The following is a 23586-nucleotide window of genomic DNA, read 5'->3' on the forward strand; positions in this document are numbered from 1 at the left end:
GATCACAAACTTTCTCTAACCTTTGAATTTACACTGAAATTGTAACGAGATACATTATACCCGATAAAGACAAACTAGGAGAAAGGCAGTAATTGTATAGATTATTTAATTTTAGCCTAGCTGAGTTAGGATGACACAGCTCCTCAAAAAGACTATACCAGTTCAATGATGCGAGAGCCAGATGGGAGCTATTCTCTGTTGAATGGGGTCTGATGTAGGGTGGGGTTTAGAGGAGATGGAGCTAGAACTGCCATGAAAGGAGGAAGTGGGTCACTTGTCGTTCCTTCCCCCCCATGCTGCTTATCCTCCAGTCACAGCTTCCTTCCCCTATTCTCTGCTGTCCTTCCACACAAACACTCCACTCACTCACCCCATGTTAGCCCTATCATCTCTTCTAGTAGCTGCAAGTAGATGTTGAGTAGGCCAAGAAACTGAACTAAGCCTAGAGTGTCCCCACAAGTGAGAGGTCCGGTGGTTTTTTAAGGTGAGGGGAAGACGCCTTCTTTAGATACTGCATCGGTAAGCTCAGTCAGAAGTAATCCTCTAACAGGGTGACCAAGCACCTTAAGAGGCTGTCTGGATTTTTGTTAATTTTTAATCTTCTTCCTCGGGGGTTAGTTTATAGGTCTGGGAATTATAGCCAAAATACACATCTCTGGAAACAAGGCATCATCATCAAGACCAGTAACTGCTGCAGCAACAGGAAATAGTATAAAATGGGATGCTAAAGAGGGGAATAGAATCAGTAAAAAGATGGAAGTGAGCCAGTAGGTTGTCTGGCACTTGCCTGTTCCAAGTACTAATGCTGACACCCCCCAGAGATGCATTTTGTTTGGTGTTTGTTTGGTGTTTGGTTGTTCTGGACCTTCCCTCACCCCCGCCGTAACCCCTACCCCTCAAGTTAGGGAAGAGAAGATTCATTAAAGGAATTTTAACCTTTATCTGACTACAGCATAAGTGTTATAAGCCAATCTGCCTGTTCAGGGCCTTTGACATGTGGTGTCCGAGTGGGAGAAGAAAGCAAATACAACAAAAACCCCTGGCAGCCTCTCAACCACCCTGTTGCAGGGCCCAATTACTCTCCTTTACCACCCAGGAAGGGCAAATATCTGATTTACAGATAGTGGGTCATGTGTCCTTCAGTACATCTAAAAGACCATGATGTGTAAAGGGCTAAACTCAAAGAACAAAGACAGCACATTGGACTTTGTAGGTCAGTGAGATCTGTTTCCTGAGAAGCCTTCCTGAATATGGCTAGTCTTTTCAGCAAAGGATAATAGTTCCCTGCAAACAATGGTGCTAGATTCTGCTGTGGAATGCAGATAATTAAGCTTGATGAAGCATATAACCACTATGAATCACAAATTAAGATGTTTGGTGTAATGGAAATAATAAGAGCCTGGTAGAAGAGGAAACATGACAGGACAATAGGAAATCTCCTGGAGAAGACCATAAATTATTCCAACCATTCTACTAAGGATGCGGTTACAGAGAGGGAATTAACAGAAATAACAAGCTACACAGCCATGAACCCACAGATTAATAAAGCCATATACTTGTGTGCATGAAGAAAACTTTTGATCTCTTCATTTGCAGCACTGGAAGATCAGCTGTATTACTTTGGTAGAGACAGGACATAGAATCCTCCTCAAAGCTAATAGTTTCCTCCATTGTCTTTAATTGTCCCACAAGTATTTGTTCAAAGGTTGCTTCCCTGCTTGTTTTTTCCCCACAGGCCCCTGTTATGCTCCTACAGAAAAGTCTTTTATAACCCAATTTACGATAACTTTACTGACCAGGTCATATACAGAGTTCATAAAATTATTACATCTCAGTCGTCTTAGATTATATAGAAATTCTGCATATGTCACAGTAACCACATAAATTTATTATTGTAATCCTTATGCTGTGTCTCCCCTTCATATCTAACCCTCATGATTCTTGTTCGTTATGTTTGAATTTTGTTAAGTTTTTTGAGTCAGGAGCACCAGTTGTTGTTTTTTTTTGGGGGGGGGGGCGGGGTTAGGCTTAGGGTAAGTGGTTTCTGGTAAACAGCTAGCAAATTTGAACCCTCAAAAATAATAAGTACCCTGGCTTGGTAGGTGTTACTTCTCATTCCTTGCATTTCCTTCTATTTGTATGTAGACCAACACGTGCATGCGTACACACATCAAAGGAAATGAACAGAATAAAAGGGCAGAAAATTCCCTTCCTGAAATTCATTTCTTTACAGTAGCCAGTGAATTAAAACACACTTTATAAAGGCCTCACTTGCCTAGAAAGCAACACATTGACAAAGGAATCGTATGTGAGCACAAATAAATAGTGAGGTGTTTCATGAGATACACTATCAACATACAGTCTACACACTACGAAAATGTTTGAGAACCCATCATAGGCAACTCAGCAAAAGAACATTTTTAGAATAGACCTTAATGAGGAGTTGTTGTTGGCTTGGTTAACTGGGTTTAGAAGGGTATTCCAGGCATAAGGGGCAGCATGAAATAGGATACAGCAACAGGAGAATGAGAAGAAAACAAAGGAGCATCAAGGATTGGATTCAGTGGTGTAGCAGAAGGAGTAGGAGAAATATAGGTCAGGCTGTGTGATGGAGAATCTTGAAAATGAGATCAATGTGGTAAGCAATGTACTGGAAATAGAGGTATTCAAGGATATGGGCAGTGTAGTCAGAATGAGATCATGTTGGGAATGACATTTTAGATTGGGAGTTAGGGTGAAGCATGCTAAATGTTCAAACCCCTTGCATGGACAGGCAGTTCACCCTTTTGCATAGCCAAGGGAGGATATTTTAAATAGTGTGAAAATTCACAGGAATTGGTCACATCTGTAATATGGGGAAAGAAGGAGAGGAAGAGAAAAGTCTGTGGTTTGAAGGCCTACATGACAATGAGGATTCTTTTTTAAACAGACTATTAGTGAGGAAAAGTTAGGAGCTTGGCTTTGGCCTCAATGAACTGAAGATGAGACAACAAGCAATCATAGAATCATAGACTATCAGGGTTGGAAGGGACCTCAGAAGGTCATCTAGTCCAACCCCCTGCTCAAAGCAGGACCAATCCCCAATTTTTGCCCCATATCCATAAATGGCCCCTTCGAGTATTGAACTCACAACCCTGGGTTTAGCAGGCCAAAGCTCAAACCACTGAGCGATCACTCCCAAGAGGGATGAAGGAGTGTGAGGGGAGATTCATGGATAATAGTTCTGGATTGAAGACTATCTGAGAGTCATCATCACAGAAGTGACTGTAAACCCTTGCAAGAGGACGAGGACACCTGAGGTTAAAGTGTAAATGAACTTATGCTGTGCAGTTCTCTGTGCAGCACAAGACTGTATAATTTTGGGTTTGCACTCCAGAGGGGGGGGTGTACACTTGAATACTGCTCAGTTCCTTAGCTGATCTCAGCATGTGTGTGTAAAGCTGTAGCTGCGTGTGCCCCTACCTGTATGTGTGCTGGTTAAGTGCAGTCTGATGCCTGAGGGAGGGCTTGGCTGGCTGGCCTCAGGAATACAGTGTAAAGGGAGCCCAGGCTGGTGGGTCAGGTGGATTCAGTGGTACCACAGTTCCATGTGGCACCCCGGGGGAAACCGGTCACCCCACCAATTTTTATTTATCACTCAGGTGCAAGCACATTTGGGTGCTTGTGCTGGTTCTGAGCATACTCACCCCAGTTGCATGCATTGATATAAAATGCAGAGCAATACAAGTAGGTATTGCAGTGTACCCCTTCCTGCTGTCTAGATCAGTGTCTTGTGGGACATTTTCTCAATGCTTTGTGGAATACCATTGGTTCGCCCAGGTTGTCAGGGAGATAGGGATCAAATTCCCACCATGCCACTTTCTCCATTTTATAAGGCTTTCCACAGCCCATAATTTTCTTGTCACTTTTTACAACTCCCACAGTCCTGTGCACTTCTTTTTGATATCCACCATCTTTCTAGCAGAAGCATGGACCCTGCACAGCTCATCACAAATCCTGAGAGATGCAAACACAGGATGCATTATCCTCCTGTATTTGAAGAACTTGAATGAATATTGCTACAACCAGGATTGCAATAAGGAAGATGCAGAGATGTTCAAGTGCAGTGGCCGGAGGCAACTGATGCTACAAAAATTGTCAGGCTGACGCTGACTTTCATATAGCAGTGCAATTTGGTGGATTGCTGCTTCTGGGCCCAAGAAACAAGGACTGATTGTTGGGATCGCCTTATAATGCAGGTTTGGGATGGCAAGCAGTGACTGCAGAACTTGTGGATGTGAAAAGCCATATTTTGGATCTGTGCGCTAAGCTTGACCCAGACCCCCAGCTCAGGGGCACTGTAGGGAGAACTGCACTCATAGTGGAGAAGCAAGTGGCGGTCACACTCTGGAAATGTGCAGCGCTGGATTGCTATTGGTCAGTGGGCAATCAGGTTAGAGCTGGATAAATGAATGACCCCATTGTGGATTTTCCAGTTGCGATCATTTAAGTGTCTACTTCTGCACAGGACTGTGACTGGGTAACATACAGGAAATAGTGGCTGAGTTTGCAACAATGGAGGTTGCTCAAACTGCTGTGGGGTGATAGTATGCATATCCTATTCTGACACCAGCCCATCTTGCCACTGAGTACATCAACGGGAAGAGATACTTTTCCGTGGTTATGGACGTTCTAGTGGTTCACTGGGGGCATTTCAGTAATACTTGTGGGATGGTTGGTGAAAGTACATGATGCTCTCATCTTTAAGAACACATGACTTCTCAAAGAGCTGTAAGGAGGGATGTTCTTCCCAGACCAACGGATTACCCTTGAGGATGTTGAAATGCCAATAGTGATTCTGGGGAACTCAGCCTACCCCTTGTTTCACTGGCTCAGGAAGCCTTACACTGGCCACCTGGATAGCACCAAAGAAAGATCCATCTTCTGGCCCAGCAGATGCAGAGTGGCTGCTGAGAATATGCTTCTGGTAGGTTAGAAGGGACACTAGTGCTGTTTATTCACTAGCTTGGATCTCAGTGATCAGCTATACCAAAGGGATATTTGCATGTTGTGTACTGCATGATATCTGTCAGGTGAAGAGGGGGAGAGCTACCATGAGGCTGGAGGGGTGAAGTGGACAGACTAGCGGCTGAATTTGAGCCAACCATGGAACAATACAGTTGAGGGAGGCCTTAAAAGACCGTTTTAACAGTCTGCTGCAGTAGTATGACTGATGCTTTTATGAAGTAATGTTTCCTGTGAGTATGGAGATTAAACAGCAGGAGGCAATAATCCACCCATATGAATTCTGTACTGCTTGGTGTAAACCAATAGAGATACTCATTTTCCAAAATAGAATTTTGCACACAATAAAGAAACAGACAACAAAATTAAAGTGCTAACAAACAAAGCTGAAATCTCATTACTTTAAAGCGGGTTGTAAAGATCTCTGAAAGGAAATGTAGCAACGCGATGGAGCAGCAAACTACTCATGTTTAAGACATCAAGGAGCAGTGGGACAGAATATATATGCAATTTTGACAGAAAATGGGGATACTCAGCTCATTGGTAGCATTGATCACAATACCTTGAGCATCTTAATAGAGTTCCTTAAGAAGAAGCGTCAGATGCACGAGAGCAGTCATCGCAGCCCAGTCTCCACTTAGTGCCCATTTGGTACAAAAGGCTGAAAAAGCATCTCCATCCTTCTACCTTAATGAAGATAGACTAAGTCAAAGCTTTGCAGTGTCTCATTGAAAAGTTTGAAATCAGGCCTATGCACAGAGTAGCAGTTTTCCTGCACCCGCGAACGTAGGGGATGAATTGTTTTCACTGAAGAGACACAGGAAGATTATCAAGAAACTAAGGGTATGTCTACACTATGGAATAAGGTCGAATTTATAGAAGTCGGTTTTTTAGAAATCGGTTTTATATATTCAAGTGTGTGTGTCCCCACAGAAAATGCTCTAAGTGCTATTAAGTGCATTAACTCGGCGGAGTGCTTCCACAGTACCGAGGCTAGAGTCGACTTCCGGACCATTGCACTGTGGGTAGCTATCCCACAGTTCCCGCAGTCTCTGCTGCCCATTGGAATTCTGGGTTGAGATCCCAATGCCTGATGGGGCTAAAACATTGTCGCGGGTGGTTCTGGGGACATATCGTCAGGCCCCCGTTCCCTCCCTCCCTCCGTGAAAGCAAGGGCAGACAATCCTTTCGCGCCTTTTTTCCTGAGTTACCTGTGCAGACGCCATACCACGGCAAGCATGGAGCCCGCTCAGGTAACCGTCACCCTATGTCTCCTGGGTGCTGGCAGACGCGGTACGGCATTGCTACACAGTAGCAGCAACCCCTTGCCTTGTGGCAGCAGACGGTACAGTACGACTGGTAGCCGTCATCGTCATGTCCGAGGTGCTCCTGGCCACGTCGGCTGGGAGCGCCTGGACAGACATGGGTGCAGGGACTAAATTTGGAGTGACTTGACCAGGTCATTCTCTTTAGTTCTGCAGTCAGTCCTATTGAACCGTCTTATGGTGAGCAGGCAGGCGATACGGATTGCTAGCAGTCGTACTGTACCATCTTCTGCCAGGCAGGCAAGAGATGAGGATTGCTAGCAGTCGTACTGTACCATCTTCTGCCAGGCAGGCAAGAGATGAGGATTGCTAGCAGTCGTACTGTACCATCTTCTGCCAGGCAGGCAAGAGATGAGGATGGCATGCAGTCCTTCTGCACCGTCTGCTGCCAGCCAAAGATGTAAAAGATAGATGGAGTGGATCAAAACAAGAAATAGACCAGATTTGTTTTGTACTCATTTGCTCCCCCCCCTCCCCTGTCTAGGGGACTCATTCCTCTAGGTCACGCTGCAATCACTCACAGAGAAGGTGCAGCGAGGTAAATCTAGCCATGAATCAATCAAGGAGTATTGATTAGGCTAACCTCCTTGTTAGGCCAGGCTAACCTCCTTGTTCCAATAAGAACAATAACTTAGGTGCACCATTTCCTATTGGAACCCTCCGTGAAGTCCTGCGAAATACTCCTTGATGTAAAGCCACCCCCTTTGTTGATTTTAGCTCCTTGAAGCCAACCCTGTAAGCCGTGTCGTCAGTCGCCCCTCCCTCCGTCAGACCAACGGCAGACAATCGTTCCGCGCCTTTTTTCTGTGCGGACGCCATACCAAGGCAAGCATGGAGGCCGCTCAGCTCTCTTTGGCAATAAGGAGCACATTAAACACCACACGCATTATCCAGCAGTATATGCAGCACCGGAGCCTGGCAAAGCGATACCGGGCGAGGAGGCGACGTCAGCGCGGTCACGTGAGTGATCAGGACATGGACACAGATTTCTCTGAAAGCATGGGCCCTGCCAATGCATGCATCATGGTGCTAATGGGGCAGGTTCATGCTGTGGAACGCCGATTCTGGGCTCGGGAAACAAGCACAGACTGGTGGGACCGCATAGTGTTGCAGGTCTGGGACGATTTCCGGTGGCTGCGAAACTTTCGCATGCGTAAGGGCACTTTCATGGAACTTTGTGACTTGCTTTCCTCTGCCCTGAGGCGCATGAATACCAAGATGAGAGCAGCCCTCACAGTTGAGAAGCGAGTGGCGATAGCCCTGTGGAAGCTTGCAACGCCAGACAGCTACCGGTCAATTGGGAATCAATTTGGAGTGGGCAAATCTACTGTTGGGGCTGCTGTGATGCAAGTAGCCCACGCAATCAAAGATCTGCAGATATCAAGGGTAGTGACCCTGGGAAATGTGCAGGTCATAGTGGATGGCTTTGCTGCAATGGGATTCCCTAACTGTGGTGGGGCCATAGATAGAACCCATATCCCTATCTTGGCACCGGAGCACCAAGCCGACGAGGACATAAACCGCAAAAAGTACTTTTCAAGAGTGCTGCAAGCTCTGGTGGATCACAAGGGACGTTTCACCAACATCAACGTGGGATGGCCGGGAAAGGTACATGACGCTCGCATCTTCAGGAACTCTGGTCTGTTTCAAAAGCTGCAGGAAGGGACTTTATTCCCAGACCAGAAAATAACTGTTGGGGATGTTGAAATGCCTATATGTATCCTTGGGGACCCAGCCTCCCCCTTAATGCCATGGCTCATGAAGCCGTACACAGGCAGCCTGGACAGTAGTCAGGAGCTGTTCAACTACAGGCTGAGCAAGTGCAGAATGGTGGTAGAATGTGCATTGGGACGTTTAAAGGCGCGCTGGCGCAGTTTACTGACTCGGTTAGACCTCAGCGAAACCAATATTCCCACTGTTATTACTGCTTGCTGTGTGCTCCACAATATCTGAGAGTAAGGGGGAGACGTTTATGGCGGGGTGGGAGGTTGAGGCAAATCGCCTGGCTGCTGGTTATGCGCAGCCAGACACCAGGGCAGTTAGAAGAGCACAGGAGGGCGCGGTACGCATCAGAGAAGCTTTGAAAACCAGTTTCATGACTGGCCAAGCTACGGTGTGAAAGTTCTGTTTGTTTCTCCTTGATGAAACCCCCCGCCCCTTGGTTCACTCTACTTCCCTGTAAGCTAACCACCCGCCCCTCCTCCCGTCAATCACCGCTTGCAGAGGCAATAAAGTCATTGTTGCTTCACATTCATGCATTCTTTATTCATTCATCACACAAATAGGGGAATGACTACCAAGGTAGCCCAGGAGGGGTGGTGGAGGAGGGAAGGAAAATGCCACACAGCACTTTAAGCACAGCACTTTAAAAGTTTACAACTTTAAAATTTATTGAATGACAGCCTTCTTTTTTTGGGGCAATCCTCTGTGGTGGGGTGGCTGGTTGGCCGGAGGCCCCCCCACCGCATTCTTGGGTGTCTGGGTGTGGAGGCTATGGAACTTGGGGAGGAGGGCGGTTGGTTACTCAGGGCTGCAGTGGCAGTCTGTGCTCCAGCTGCCTTTGCTGCAGCTCAACCATACACTGGAGCATACTGGTTTGGACCTCCAGCAGCCTCAGCATTGAATCCTGCTTCCTCTCATCATGCTGCCGCCACATTTGAGCTTCAGCCTTCTCTTCAGCCGACCACCTCTCCTCCCGGTCATTTTGTGCTTTCCTGCACTCTGACATTATTTGCCTCCACGCATTCGTCTGTGCTCTGTCAGTGTGGGAGGACAGCATGAGCTCGGAGAACATTTCATCGTGAGTGCATTTATTTTTCTTTCTAAGCTTCACTAGCCTCTGGGAAGGAGAAGATCCTGTGATCATTGAAACACATGCAGCTGGTGGAGAAAAAAAAGGGACAGCGGTATTTAAAAAGACACATTTTATAAAACAGTGGCTACGCTCTTTCAGGGTAATCCTTGCTGTTAACATTACATACATAGCACATGTGCTTTCGTTACAAGGTCGCATTTTGCCTCCCCCCACCGCGTGGCTACCCCCTCGGCCCTCCCCCCTCCCTGTGGCTAACAGCGGGGAACATTTCTGTTTAGCCACAGGCAAACAGCCCAGCAGGAATGGGCTCCTCTGAGTGTCCCCTGAAGAAAAGCACTCTATTTCAACCAGATGACCATGAATTATATCTCACTCTCCTGAGGATAACACAGAGAGATAAAGAACGGATGTTGTTTGAATGCCAGCAAACATACACTGCAATGCTTTGTTCTACAATGATTCCCGAGTATGTGTTACTGGCCTGGAGTGGTAAAGTGTCCTACCATTAAGGACACAATAAGGCTGCCCTCCCCAGAAACCTTTTGCAAAAGCTTTAGGAGTACATCTAGGAGAACCGCGAATGCCAGGGCAAAGTAATCCTTTCACATGCTTGCTTTTATACCATGTATAGTATTTTAAAAGGTACACTCACCAGAGGTCCCTTCTCCGCCTGCTGGGTCCAGGAGGCAGCCTTGGGTGGGTTTGGGGGGTACTGGCTCCAGGTCTAGGGTGAGAAACAGTTCCTGGCTGTCGGGAAAACCGGTTTCTCCGCTTGCTTGCTGTGAGCTATCTACAACCTCCTCCTCCTCATCATCATCTTCTTCGTCCCCAAAACCTGCTTCCGTATTGCCTCCATCTCCATTGAAGGAGTCAAACAACACGGTTGGGGTAGTGGTGGCTGAACCCCCTAAAATGGCATGCAGCTCATCATAGAAGCGGCATGTTTGGGGCTCTGACCCAGAGCGGCTGTTCGCCTCTCTGGTTTTCTGGTAGGCTTGCCTCAGCTCCTTCAGTTTCACGCGGCACTGCTTCGGGTCCCTGTTATGGCCTCTGTCCTTCATGCCCTGGGAGATTTTGACAAAGGTTTTGGCATTTCGAAAACTGGAACGGAGTTCTGATAGCACGGATTCCTCTCCCCAAACAGCGATCAGATCCCGTACCTCCCGTTCGGTCCATGCTGGAGCTCTTTTGCGATTCTGGGACTCCATCATGGTCACCTGTGCTGATGAGCTCTGCATGGTCACCTGCAGCTTGCCACGCTGGCCAAACAGGAAATGAGATTTAAAAGTTCGCGGTTCTTTTCCTGTCTACCTGGCCAGTGCATCTGAGTTGAGAGTGCTGTCCAGAGCGGTCACAATGGAGCACTCTGGGATAGCTCCCGGAGGCCAATACCATCGAATTGTGTCCACAGTACCCCAAATTCGAGCTGGGAACGTCGATTTAAGCGCTAATCCACTTGTCAGGGGTGGAGTAAGGAAATCGATTTTAAGAGCCCTTTAAGTCGAAATAAATCGACTGTGTGGACGGGTGCAGGTTTAAATCGATTTAACGTTGCTAAATTCGACCTAAAGTCCTAGTGTAGACCAGGGCTAAGTAGCTTGTCTCATTGCATGAGGAAAAATATTGCTGCAATGAATCTTACGCTGCTTTTGTCAGCTACACAGACTCCATCACCAAAGGAGACAAAATTGTCACATACAGAGTTTGAGGATTCGAATAACGAGCATGGAAATGATGATGAAGTGTCAAAGTATGTCACCCTGATTTTCCTCTTTTTTTTCCACAATTTTCCTCTTTTTTTAGTTGGGTTGCACAGTTTGTGCATTCCATCCCTGCATCCAGTGTCCAAGAGAGCCATCTCAGTCTCTGGTTACACAGTTAATGAGAATCATACTTCACTTTAGCCAGGAACTGTGGATGATTTAATGTTTTTATACAGTAATATTTCAAAGAAAATCAACTGTTCCGAGAGAGACATCTAAGACGAAGTCCCGCAATTCAGGGGTGGTATAAGTCACAAGCTAAACAGCCGCCCAACTTTTTTATTTTATAGTTCAGTTTGTGATTTTGAGTATTATTGACTTGAGATGTTTATTTGCATTTTACATACAAAAATAATATATTTGTTCTGATGCCTGTTGTACAATAAGATGTTTAAAATAATAACATAGCAAGTGTGTGCATTTATGAAGCCATATAGCTTTCTTATACAGTATTGATGCATGCACATTGATGCTCCTCCTGAAAGGTACAGTGAGCTGGTGCATGAGCAGATGCGGATACATATGAAAGTGGGGTGCAGATCTTGGGTCAAATACTAGTTATTTATCGTGGACGCGGATCCAAATTTTTATATCCCCGCAGCTCTCTATCTGGAAGAAGACCTCAATTTCAAGCCTCCTTTTTTTAAAAGGTCTTCCTCACCACACCCCCTGGCATGGATATTCAGGGTAGGTAAACTTTAGCCAGGATGTCTTTTCCTGGGTTGTACAATTTTTCTAGGTGCTTTTAGCTAGTATTGTCTGGTTGGGGAGGCAGCCCCTCTTTGCCTGACTGCACCACAAATTGTGAGCACGGTTTTCTGTGTACGCTAATACATACATTCATAACCACACTCTTCATACATATCTCCTAATGACCATTAAGCTTAGTACATTACAAGCTTTCATAAAAAAAGTCTTATTCGCCTTTTATAATATAATAAAGTCATATATAATCTATTGATTCAGCTGCTTATTCTTTGGGGTTCAAACTCTCCCCTTGGGGTGTTTGGACCCTGATTGTCACAGGTGCAGAGAACCCAGCTGCTGCTGGTGTGCCAAAGCTTCCTGGGCCCATTTGCTGCTGGCCTGTTTACTGCAATAGAGCTAATCAAAGTCTCCTGTCACAGGGGAAGAAACAAGGCTGACACTCTGCAATCCTTTCAAAGATTTCTAGGTATATCTCCATGAAGGCTTCAAGATCTCTCAAGAGGATAAAAGGGATGCCCTTATTCAGATAAACAAACTACGCTGCATGACCCCCTGCCTAGCCCAGTAAACCAAAGAATTGAAAAGTGGACACTGAGTCTACTTTCTGATGCTAATCTGATGTGGACTGTGTAATAAGACTGCCATACTAATTTCTTTGAACTTATTCTGTTTTATTTTCTGACGTTATACTACTAAAGTAAGAATCAAAAGTCAATGCCTTTGTTCTGTAAATCCATGGATGAGATGGGCACCATTTTAAAATGGGGAATGATGGTAGAAGGGGATGTAGGTAGGAAGATGAGGTTTTGGGTAACGAAAGGCAAAAAAATTATTATAAATTGCATGTATGCGCTTAATGAGCTCCCTTCCCCTTCAGCAGCAAGTTTATCTGCACTCACCTGGGGGACTGGCTTGAATCTGGCAGAGTTTCAAACAGCTCCTGGGATGGTTTGAAACCGCTGCTGGGTTTCCCACCTCCAATTATCAGTAACCAGTTTACTTAAAAATTAGTGAAAACTGAGCTCCGTATGTAATGCTCCTCTGCCTGGCACAACCTTAGATAAACAGATTAGAACAAATCCTAACGTCCTCAGTCAGTTTTCATTCAGACAATTTCCCATTGACTTCAGTAAGGACTGAGTAAACACTGAGTAAAGAACCTAGGATTTTGTCCGAAGTAGGTATTAGACAGTTTTGAAGTATTTGGAATATACATGTCTAATTCTGAACCTTCATTTGATGCCAGACTGATGTCAAAGAGCTGTTTTGCTTCATGATAGTGCTTTTAGTTCTAACCAAATCTCTGTGACTTCAACAAGAATACAGTACTTTAGGGACTTGACTCTCTCCTGGTACTGTTCTGTATAAACAAATATGGAACTGTAAAACTGCACAGTGTGAGGTTAGATAGGATAAACAAGTTTTTTTTTTTATTGGAAGTAGACACAGGGATAGTGTCTGGTTATATATCCAGCCAGAGTCTGCAAGAAATAATTTATGTTTCAGAAGTCGAAGAAGCAGTACAAGTTTGGGGATGGGAAGAGTAATGTAGCATACAATGCTTCTATTTATAGTGTTTATTTTTTCGAACTCTGTAAACAGCAGTTGCATTACATCCTGCTAAACCTTGATCTTTTTTCAGCATTTTTAACAGTGTAACAAAGTAAAAGTTGCAAGATAAGGTACATCAGTGTTCGCTTGCTAATTCGTCATAAATAGAAAGTATTTTTATTTTTTGATATAAAAACTTTGTCAATTCTATTTTAATTTTAAAATATTTAAAGTGAAAGCTTGAAATGTTAATGCAGTTTTAGATATGTTGTATTTGGTAGCACCACACTTTAAAAAAGAGTGTTGCACATTAGCTATAGACTTCATACCATATCACAGGGGTGGACAAACTGCGGGCTGCATCCGGCCCACCAGTTATTTAATCCAGCCCTTGAGCTATCTCTGGGGAGCAAGGTCTGGGGCTTGCCCTGCTCCAGCACTCGAGCCAGGGAGCAGGGTCGAGGGCTGCTCCACATGGCTCCTGGAAGCAGCAGCATCTCCCTCCTCCGGCTCCGATGCATAGGGGCAGCCAGGGGGCTCTGCTCTGCAAGCTGCCCCTACCCCAAGCGCTGCCCCCCGCAGCTCCCATTGGCCAGGAACTGTGGCTTGAGGTAAGCGCTGCCCGTAGCCCGCACCCCTGAGCTACCCTCCCACACCACAACCCCTTGCCCCAGCCCTGATCCCCCTCCCACCCTCTGAACCCCTAGGTTCCAGCCTCGAGCACCCTCCTACACCCCATACCCCTCATCGCCTGCACCCCCAGCCAGAGCCCTCATCCCCTCCTGCACCCCAACCCCAGTTTCGTGAGCATTCGTGGCCCACCATACAATTTCTATACCCAGATGTGGCCCTAGGGCCAAAAAGTTTGCCCATCCCTGCCATATAGTTCATACTACAAAAAGAAAAGGAGTACTTGTGCACCTTAGAGACTAACAAATTTATTTAAGATATTTCGTGAGCTACAGCTCACTTTATCGGATGCTGTAGCTCACGAAAGCTTATGCTCAAATAAATTTGTTAGTCTCTAAGGTGTACAAGTACTCCTTTTGTTTTTGCGAATACAGACTAACACGGCTGCTACTCTGAAACCAGTCATACTACAGTAGAATCTCAGAGTTATGAACACTTTGGGAATGGAGGTTGTTCATAACTCTGAAATGTTTGTAACTGAACAAAATGTTATGATTGTTCTTTCAAATGTTTACAGCTGAACATTGACTTAATACAGCTTTGAAACTTTACTATTCAGAGGAAAAATTTTGCTTTCCCTTTATTTTTTTTAGTAGTTTACTTTTAACACAGTACTGTACTGTATTTGCTTTTTTTGTGTGTGTCTCTGCTGATGCCCGATTGTGCCCCTCCAGTTCCAAACGAGGTGTGTGGTTGATCGGTCAGTTCGTAACTGGTGTTCATAACTCTGAAGTTCTACTGCAGTATATTAAAAATATCTCATTTGTGAATCTTCTAAGACTTTAACAAGGAAATCGTATAGTATAAATTACTTGTAAACATCAGCAATGATAAGGCATCAAACTGTGGACTCTAAAGTATAGCAAGGCCTTCCTACTTTAGGCTGTGATTTAGTTTAAATATTATGGTCAGATTTTCAGAAGTGCTGAAATCAAATCCCATTGAAGTTAATGTAAGCTCCTAGTGCTCAGAACCTTTGAAAATCAGACCATATAGCCTTGTAGTGATGTAAACTTGTAATTAAGGTTGCAGTTCAACTTTTATTGTATCCATTTGTGGCCATTCATAACTGTCATAGATTTTCTTTTTGCCTTGGAACTGAAACTTTCCACTCTAGGAATGAAATCCTGGCCCCATTTAAGAGTGTGGGAGTTTTGCTATTGATTTCAGTGGAGCTGAAACTTAACTCAAGCCAGGTCTCAGTTCAAAAGTAAATGTTTTTGGGAAGTTTACACACAACATATTCAGTTGTTTTTGAGATGGGTGATTTGGGGAAAAATACTTTCCCCATTTTAAAAATAGGCTTTCTACATACCTCAAACAGCAGAACTTTAAAGCTTACCTTCATACGTGGTTAGCTTTCAGTGAAGAAATCTGAGTCAAGGCTAGCTTTTGGGAGGGAGGAGGAAAGGGTTTAGGAACAACTTTCAAATGAGAAAATAGGAATTAGAAATCTGTGTATGCATGCAACGCACTTTTTTTTTTACTGCAAGTTTTAAATTATGTTATTGCCTAAAGTACTGTGGCGTTATATAATTTCGTACTATAAAACTATGAATTTAATCACTATCAAAATGATATTTTCTCTCTAACTTCAGAATAGTGTAGTTTAAATTCTGTGTCATCACAGAAAAACACAATTTCATAACTTCATAAGCAGAATTTTTGTGTAGCTGTTGTAGGTCTTGCAGTTTATAGAGCTTTACAGAATATAATTCTAAACTTCATATTGTAGGATAGCTATCATTTTTTAAAATGTAATTAAATTCAAATGTCTACATTAATACAACTTAAGGTTCAAATATTAAAGTCAGGAAATTCAAAAGTCAAGGATCTTAAAGCAATATTAATATAGTCACATTTTGCATTCAGAGAAATGTTTTGAGTTATTAAGGCTTTTAAAGTAACAGCCATGTTAGTCTGTATTCGCAAAAAGAAATGGAGTACTTGTGGCACCTTAGAGACTAACCAATTTATTTGAGCATAAGCTTTCGTGAGCTACAGCTCACTTCATCGGATGCATACTGTGGAAAATACAGAAGATGTTTGTTTTTATACACACAAATTATGAAAAAATGGGTCTTTATCACTACAAAAGGTTTTCTCTCCCCCCACCCCACTCTCGTGGTGGTAATAGCTCATGTAAAGTGATCACTGTCCTTACAATGTGTATGATAATCAAGGTGGGCCATTTCCAGCACAAATCCAGGGTTTAACAAGAATGTCTGAGGAATGGGGGGGGGGTTAGGAAAACAAGGGAAATAGGTTACCTTGCATAATAACTTAGTCACTCCCAGTCTCTATTCAAGCCTAAGTTGATTGTTTCCAATTTGCAAATGAATTCCAATTCAGCAGTCTCTCACTAGAGTCTGGATTTGAAGTTTTTCTGTTGTAATATCGCAACTTTCATGTCTGTAATCGCGTGACAAGGGAGATTGAAGTGTTCTCCGACTGGTTTATGAATGTTATAATTCTTGACATCTGATTTGTGTCCATTTATTCTTTTACGTAGAGACTGTCCAGTTTGACCAATGTACATGGCAGAGGGGCATTGCTGGCACGTGATGGCATATATCACATTGGTGGATGTGCAGGTGAACGAGCCTCTGATAGTGTGGCTGATGTGATTAGGCCCTGTGATGGTGTCCCCTGAATAGATATGTGGGCACAGCTGGCAACGGGCTTTGTTGCAAGGATAGGTTCCTGGGTTAGTGGTTCTGTTGTGTGGTATGTGGTTGCTGGTGAGTATTTGCTTCAGGTTGGGGGGCTGTCTGTAGGCAAGGACTGGCCTGTCTCCCAAGATTTGTGAGAGTGTTGGGTCATCCTTTAGGATAGGTTGTAGATCCTTAATAATGCGTTGGAGGGGTTTTAGTTGGGGGCTGAAGGTGACGGCTAGTGGCATTCTGTTATTTTCTTTGTTAGGCCTGTCCTGTAGTAGGAGACTTCTGGGAACTCTTCTGGCTCTATCAGTCTGTTTCTTCACTTCCGCAGGTGGGTATTGTAGTTGCAAGAATGCTTGATAGAGCCCTTGTAGGTGTTTGTCTCTGTCTGAGGGGTTGGAGCAAATGCGGTTGTATCGCAGAGCTTGGCTGTAGACGATGGATCGTGTGGTGTGGTCAGGTTGAAAGCTGGAGGCATGTAGGTAGGAATAGAGGTCAGTAGGTTTCCGGTATAGGGTGGTGTTTATGTGACCATCGTTTATTAGCACTGTAATGTCCAGAAAGTGGATCTCTTGTGTGGACTGGTCCAGGCTGAGGTTGATGGTGGGATGGAAATTGTTGAAATCATGGTAAATTGTTGAAATCATGGTAGAATTCCTCAAGAGCTTCTTTTCCATGGGTCCAGATGATGATGATGTCATCAGTATAGCGCAAGTAGTTTAGGGGCGTTAGCGGACGAGAGCTGAGGAAGCGTTGTTCTAAGTCAGCCATAAAAATGTTGGCATACTGTGGGACCATGTGGTTACCCATAGCAGTGCCACTGATTTGAAGGTATACAGTGCTAATAAACGATGGTCAATTAACTAAGGCTTGAATAGAGACTGGGAGTGGCTAAGTCATTATGCAAGGTAACCTATTTCCCCTTGTTTTCCTAACGCCTTCCCCTTCCCCCCCTTCCTCAGACGTTCTTGTTAAACCCTGGATTTGTGCTGGAAATAGCCCACCTTGATTATCATACAGATTGTAAGGAGAGTGATCACTTTAGATAAGCTATTACCAACAGGAGAGTGGGGTTTGGGGAGTGTGTGGGGGTGGAGAAAACCTGGATTTGTGCTGGAAATGGCCCACTTCGATTATCATACACATTGTAAGGAGAGTGATCACTTTACATGAGCTATTACCAGCAGGAGAGTGGGGTGGGGAGAGAGAAAACCTTTTGTAGTGATAAAGACCCATTTTTTCATGATTTGTGTGTATAAAAACAAACAAACTTCTGTATTTTCCACAGTATGCATCCGATGAAGTGAACTGTAGCTCATGAAAGCTTATGCTCAAATAAATTGGTTAATCTCTAAGGTGCCACAAGTACTCCTTTTCTTAAGGCTTTTAAGTTAATTTATTTAATAAGTATTACGTGCAGTTTGGGTCAGTTAAGATTTTTATAGCAATGTTAACTTTTGCATTTCCTAACTTATAAAGTTGCTGCAAAGATATTTGGTTTGATGTAGTTTTTAATGTATTTAATTTTTTCACTTCATATATGAAAAATACTTGCTTTAACTGCCTTTTTATGTGTTTTAAAAGTAGGTGAATTTTCTTTTTCAGGTAAGCTTCTGGGTCGTTAGAGAGATTCTTCATGCACAAACTTTAAAAATAAGAGCTGAAGTTTTGAGCCACTATATTAAAACTGCTAAGGTAAGAATTTATTTGTTTTGGGACTTGCTATGTTGTAACTTTTATATGCGAGTTCACCCTTTCAAAAATGCATGTGGATAAATATTTGTTTAACACTCCATTTGGCTGCAGTGGTCTCTGTTAACATGTGGTACTGTTTGGCCTCATTAGTGTGACAAAATCAGAAGAAAGGGTGACAGACCAAAGCTCCAGAACTGGAGTTATATGCCTAAAGAAAAATTAACTTGGTTTAAGAAAATGCTCTCAGATGCTGTATTTCAAATAGTGTTTACTAATTTTATTTTTCTATCAGTATAATTTATTACCCGTTTTGTTGGATAATCTGTATTAAGCTCCTGTTGCTATTTGCAGGCTCTGAATATATTTCTTTGCTCTGGCTGCTGTTCTTTAAAATACATTGTTTATTTTTGCTGCTGGGAAGGAAAGGGCCTGAGACCTCTTTTCTTCTAGTAGTAATGTTATGGCTAATATCAATCTGTCTGGTAAGAAATACTTTCTTTTGGGTGTAATATAATTTCAAAAATAATTTTTTGAGTAAAGGTGTAGTAGATCAAGCAGCCACTAGCCATGTTTCCCTTTTCTCATATTAATGTTGCTTGTTCCAGTACATTAACTAATCATCCATGTACAACTCCCGTTGTTATTTGTGTGAATACTCTTCCACTGTGCAAGAGTCTGGGGAGGCTTCTAGGAGAGTGCAACCTCTGCATGGGGTTGAGTTCCCTGCGAGGCTCTAGACAGCTCCCTACAAAGTACTATGAAGTGTTTTGAGGGCAAGATAGAAGATCTGCTATTACTCTTCCCTGTCCCCCTGCTTCATGGTTTTCTATAGCACCTATCGCTATAATATCTGGATGATGGAAGCTATCCCAATCATTAAGTTCCCTCATTTTTCCCCATGGATCTTAGACCTCATCTGAAAAAAATCAGAGGGGACAGGGTTTTAGAATTCTACTTGTTTAGAATTCGAACCCTGGGTATGTCTCTTAACAGTGTTACTCGGGTTGAAGTGATGTAGGTTATGTCAGTTAAAACTTGTCAGAGTTGTGTGCAAGTGGGTTTGGGCATGCCTTTTCTACTCAGGTCCTTATATAGTCTTCATCACTATTTAATGCCTTAAATTTTGCCCTGAAAAATAAAATTAGGAGAAAGAAAAGGAATAAAACCTCTAGGATCTATTTTAACTGAAATTTTATTAAAAAATAGTAACATTATAAAGATTATTTTGTTCTGTTCCCGACTGCACTGTTCAACAGAAGTATATGGCTAGAATCGCTCCCCTGTTTACATCTGGAGAAACTGGCATAGAACTAGGCAAAGGTCCCCAAAGGTCAACCAGGACTTGGGGAGGTTATGGCAGGAGATCAGTATAGTACAGAAGTTTGGAATGGCTGATTGAGAAAAGGACCTGGTCAGTGGATGTTAGTTGTGCACAGATTCAGCACCAACTTGAAGCTGATTTGGCTGCAGCACTCCTATATATTTCCCATCGGGTAATTAAAGCTTCTCTTTTCTGACCGAAATCCCTAAGGGAGGGCAATGGTGGAAACTCCACCTGACCTTCCTGTAAATGAATTTGCTTGGGTGGGTGGTAAAAGGGACCTCATTAGCTAGGAGGGATTCAATTTATACCCTGTTCTGTCTTCAGAGAATCTTGCCCATGTTGTGGAAGTAAGGCTTTTCTGTTAGCACTTGTAAATACCATAATTGAACTGCCACTTATGTTCAGTTCATTGTTGTACTACAGCCACTGACATGAAGCCTGAAATACTGTATGCAATATTCTGCCAAGATCTCCCTCTCTGAAATGTCTGCTGCATCTTCTATTATCAGGCATGTAATGTGCCGTTGTCAGCTTTGTGGAAAATATTTACTTTATCTGCCTGCCAATAGTTCATAACTCCAGCATTTTTTATTAACACGCAATTCCCTGTTGTTGGTTGTGAAGTGACTCAAATTATATTCTAATCCCTGGAAAACTCTGCAGATTTCTCCACTCAAATCAGGAAGAACCTTGTGTTGTTGATACTTCCTCATTGCAAGGAAATATAACTAAGTTCTAACCATCACACTTATTCACCTCATATAATATAGTTTGATTACTGATATGTTAAAGGAAACATCAAAACACAGATTCTGCTAATATGTTTTCTATCTTGTACTTTCATAACACAGGAATTCTAATTAGTGTCTGACTTCATCCCTGGAACTAGAATGTGCTTTCTGAACTTGTGAACACAAGATGCTTCTGTATTACCTAACTTTTCTTCTGTTTAGACCCAAATTCATTTCTATTCTTTGTACATTTGGTATTATCTTTAATTGTAAATTGTTTTCATCACAAATTTAATGAAACTGAGGTTATGGAGAATATAGGATAACACTAATCCCACATTATCTAAACTGTTCTATTTTTCAAAAGTTGTCCATTTTGCACTTGCAGAGTTTGAGACACATGGAAGCTTCTTTCAGAGATGTTGAGAAAATTTACGTACATAGTCAATAATAGTTTGTTTCTGTCTGCACAGATTACTCTTCCCTTTTAAAATGCAAGCTTGAAGCCCTTAACTGGCTGTTCAAGGCAGTTCATGAGCTTGAGGAGTCAAATGTTTTCAAGTGAGGCTATATCAGATACATACACCAGAAACAAGACTTTTAAGGTTTAGTTTTGCATCTTATCAGTTTAAACTGAGGTCCTCTGAAAATCCTCCTTACTTCAGGCATGCAGAAAAGCCAACACTAGAGAGAGAAAAATGCTCCACCTGTAGCTGCTGAGTCTGTGGCCCTATCGGCATCAAATCAGCAATTTTGATGGGATGCCTGGGAGCCTTATTTCCTGTAGAAAAGAACCTCCACCCTGGTTCCTATTTGAGGATTGTTTCTCTTAATGTTCTGTGACATGAAGTGGAAACTACATTAGACCAGTGAGTACTAATTATAATCCAGAAACGATTTTCCATCATGGTTATTCATTATTTACATTACCGTAGCAGTACTCCTGCACCAGGACCCTATTGTGCTAGGGACTACACAAACAGAATGAAAGGACAGTCCCTGCCCCTAAAGTGTTTATAATCTACGTCTAAGACAGTAACAACAGGTGGATGCATATGGATGGAGGAGTGGAAGGAAACAGTGAGACCGTATTGGTCAGCATGAAGGGCAGTGGCCTCAGCATGCCAGTGATATAACCATTGTCAAGCTTTTTTGTTGGCATCATAACAAAGGAGAGTTGTTTTTAAGAGGATTCGAAGGAGGAAAACAAGGTAGCTTTGCAGATGATTTATGGAGAGCTCCTCCCAAGCATGAGGGGTAGCATGGGAGAAAGCACAATGATGCTAATTTGAAAATCTAACAAGTGGGTGACGGACACTGACATAGTTGCCTGGTCAGAGGGAGGAGCTGATGCTTCAACAGTGAATGGGAGATGGTATGTAGGGTGGAGAGGGCCTTAGAAGTGAGAACTAGCAGTTCATATTTAATGCAATAGAGAAGGCGGAGCTTGTGGAGGGATGCAAAGAGAGAGTTACCATGATCAAAGCAGTGGGCTAGGAGAATGATCTTTGCAGCAAGATTCTGAGTGGATATGAGGGAGGCAAAATTACATTTATCAAGGCCAGAGAAAAAGATATTGTAGTAATCAAGATGAGAACCAGGACAAGAGATTTTGCTGTGTGGATTGACTAGGATAGATTTAGGGCATGTCTACACTGTGAAATTAGGTCGATTTAATAGAAATTGATCTTTAGTAAGCGATTTTATACAGTCGATCATGCGTGTCCCCACTAAGCGCATTAGGTTGGTGGAGTGCATCTTCAATACCGTGGCTAGCATTGACTCATGGAGTGGTGCATTGTGGGTAGCAGGGTGGAAGGTTTGAGGCAAATCACCTGGTGGCCAACTTTGAACACCAGACACCAGGACAATTAGAAGAGCACACCGAGGCGCGCAGCGCATCAGAGAGGCTTTGAAAAACAGTTTCATGACTGACCAGGCTACAGTGTGACAGTTGTGTGTGTTTGTCCTTCATGCAAAGCCGCTCCCTTTGGTGAATGTACTTCCCTGTAAGCCACTCCCCTTCGACCACAGCTGGCACAGGAAATAAAGTCCCTATTGTTCTGAATCCATTTATTCTTTATTTATTAAAAAAAACTTGAGATCACTGACAATGCCAACTAGTAAAAGGTAGCTCAGGTGGGGTGCGGGAGGAGGGAAGGACAAGACCACATTGCTTATTGTAGCCACACTACAAATCAAAGCTGTTTGAATGGCAGCCTTCTCTTGCTTGGGCCATCTGCTGGAATTGAGTGGCTGGGTGCCTGGAGCAGTGCTTCCCATTCCTCCCCCTCCTCCCCAACATTCTTGGGCATCTGGGTGAGGAGGATATGGAACTTGGTGAGGAGGGCAGGCGGTTACACAATGGATGCAGTGGGGGTCTGTACTCTAGTTGCCTTTCCTGCAGCTCCACCAGGCATCTCATCATGTCCGTTTGCTTCCCCCATTAGCTTCAGGATCTCCTCCTGCGTGTTCCAATCACGCTCACTGTATGCTTTCCTGGCCTCTGCCACCACGCATTCAGCTGTGCCCTATCAGTGCGGGAGGACTGCATGAGCTCTGAAAACATGTCATCATGAGCACTTTTTTTTTCGCCTTCTAATCTGCGATAACCTCAGGGACTGGGATCATAGAAACATTTGCAGCTGCAGGGGGGGTGGGGGGGAGGGAGAGTAGAATTTAAGAAGATACATTTCTGAGAACAAAAGGGAGACTCTCTCACAGTGAATCAAGCAATTCACATCAAACAGCACATGGGAAGGGGAAAAATTTCATAGGCAGGAGTTGTAGACCAAGCTGGATGAGCAAGCATCTGAGAGAGGTGATTAAGAAAAAGCAGAAGGCCTACAAGGAGTGGAAGATGGGAGGGATTAGCAAGGAAAGCTACTTTATTGAGGTCAGAATATGTAGGGTTAAAGTGAGAAAGGCCAAAAGCCATGTAGAGTTGGACCTTGCAAAGGGAATTAAAACCAATAGTAAAAGGTTCTATAGCCTTATAAATAAGAAGAAAACAAAGAAAGAATTGGGACCGCTAAACACTGAGGATGGAGTGGAGGTTAAGGGTAATCTAGGCATGGCCCAATATCTAAACAAATACTTTGCCTTAGTCTTTAATGAGGCTGATAAGGATCTAAGGGATAATGGTAGGACAACAAATGGGAATGAGGATATGAAGGTAGATATTACCACATTTGAGGTAGAAGCCAAACCTGAACAGCTTAATGGGACTAAATAGGGGGCCCAGATAATCTTCATCCAAGAATATTAAAGGAACTGGCACATGAAATTGCAAGCTCATTAGCAAAAATTTTTTAATGAAT

At 43.4% G+C, this 23586-nt stretch overlaps 1 protein-coding gene across 7 annotated transcripts in view; it reads left to right on the top strand.

Annotated features, from left to right (window-relative positions):
* RALGPS2 (Ral GEF with PH domain and SH3 binding motif 2) overlaps positions 1-23586 on the top strand; it is a 279019-nt gene that overhangs the window by 107599 nt on the left and 147834 nt on the right. For all 7 annotated transcript variants that reach the window (XM_073356496.1, XM_073356498.1, XM_073356497.1 and 4 more), the window contains one exon: positions 18122-18211. In XM_073356496.1, coding sequence (XP_073212597.1) covers positions 18122-18211 — 90 coding nt within the window. The remainder of the gene's footprint in view (positions 1-18121; positions 18212-23586) is intronic.

This window comes from Lepidochelys kempii, chromosome 8 (genome assembly GCF_965140265.1).
Source record: "Lepidochelys kempii isolate rLepKem1 chromosome 8, rLepKem1.hap2, whole genome shotgun sequence".
Lineage (NCBI taxonomy): Eukaryota > Metazoa > Chordata > Testudines > Cheloniidae > Lepidochelys > Lepidochelys kempii.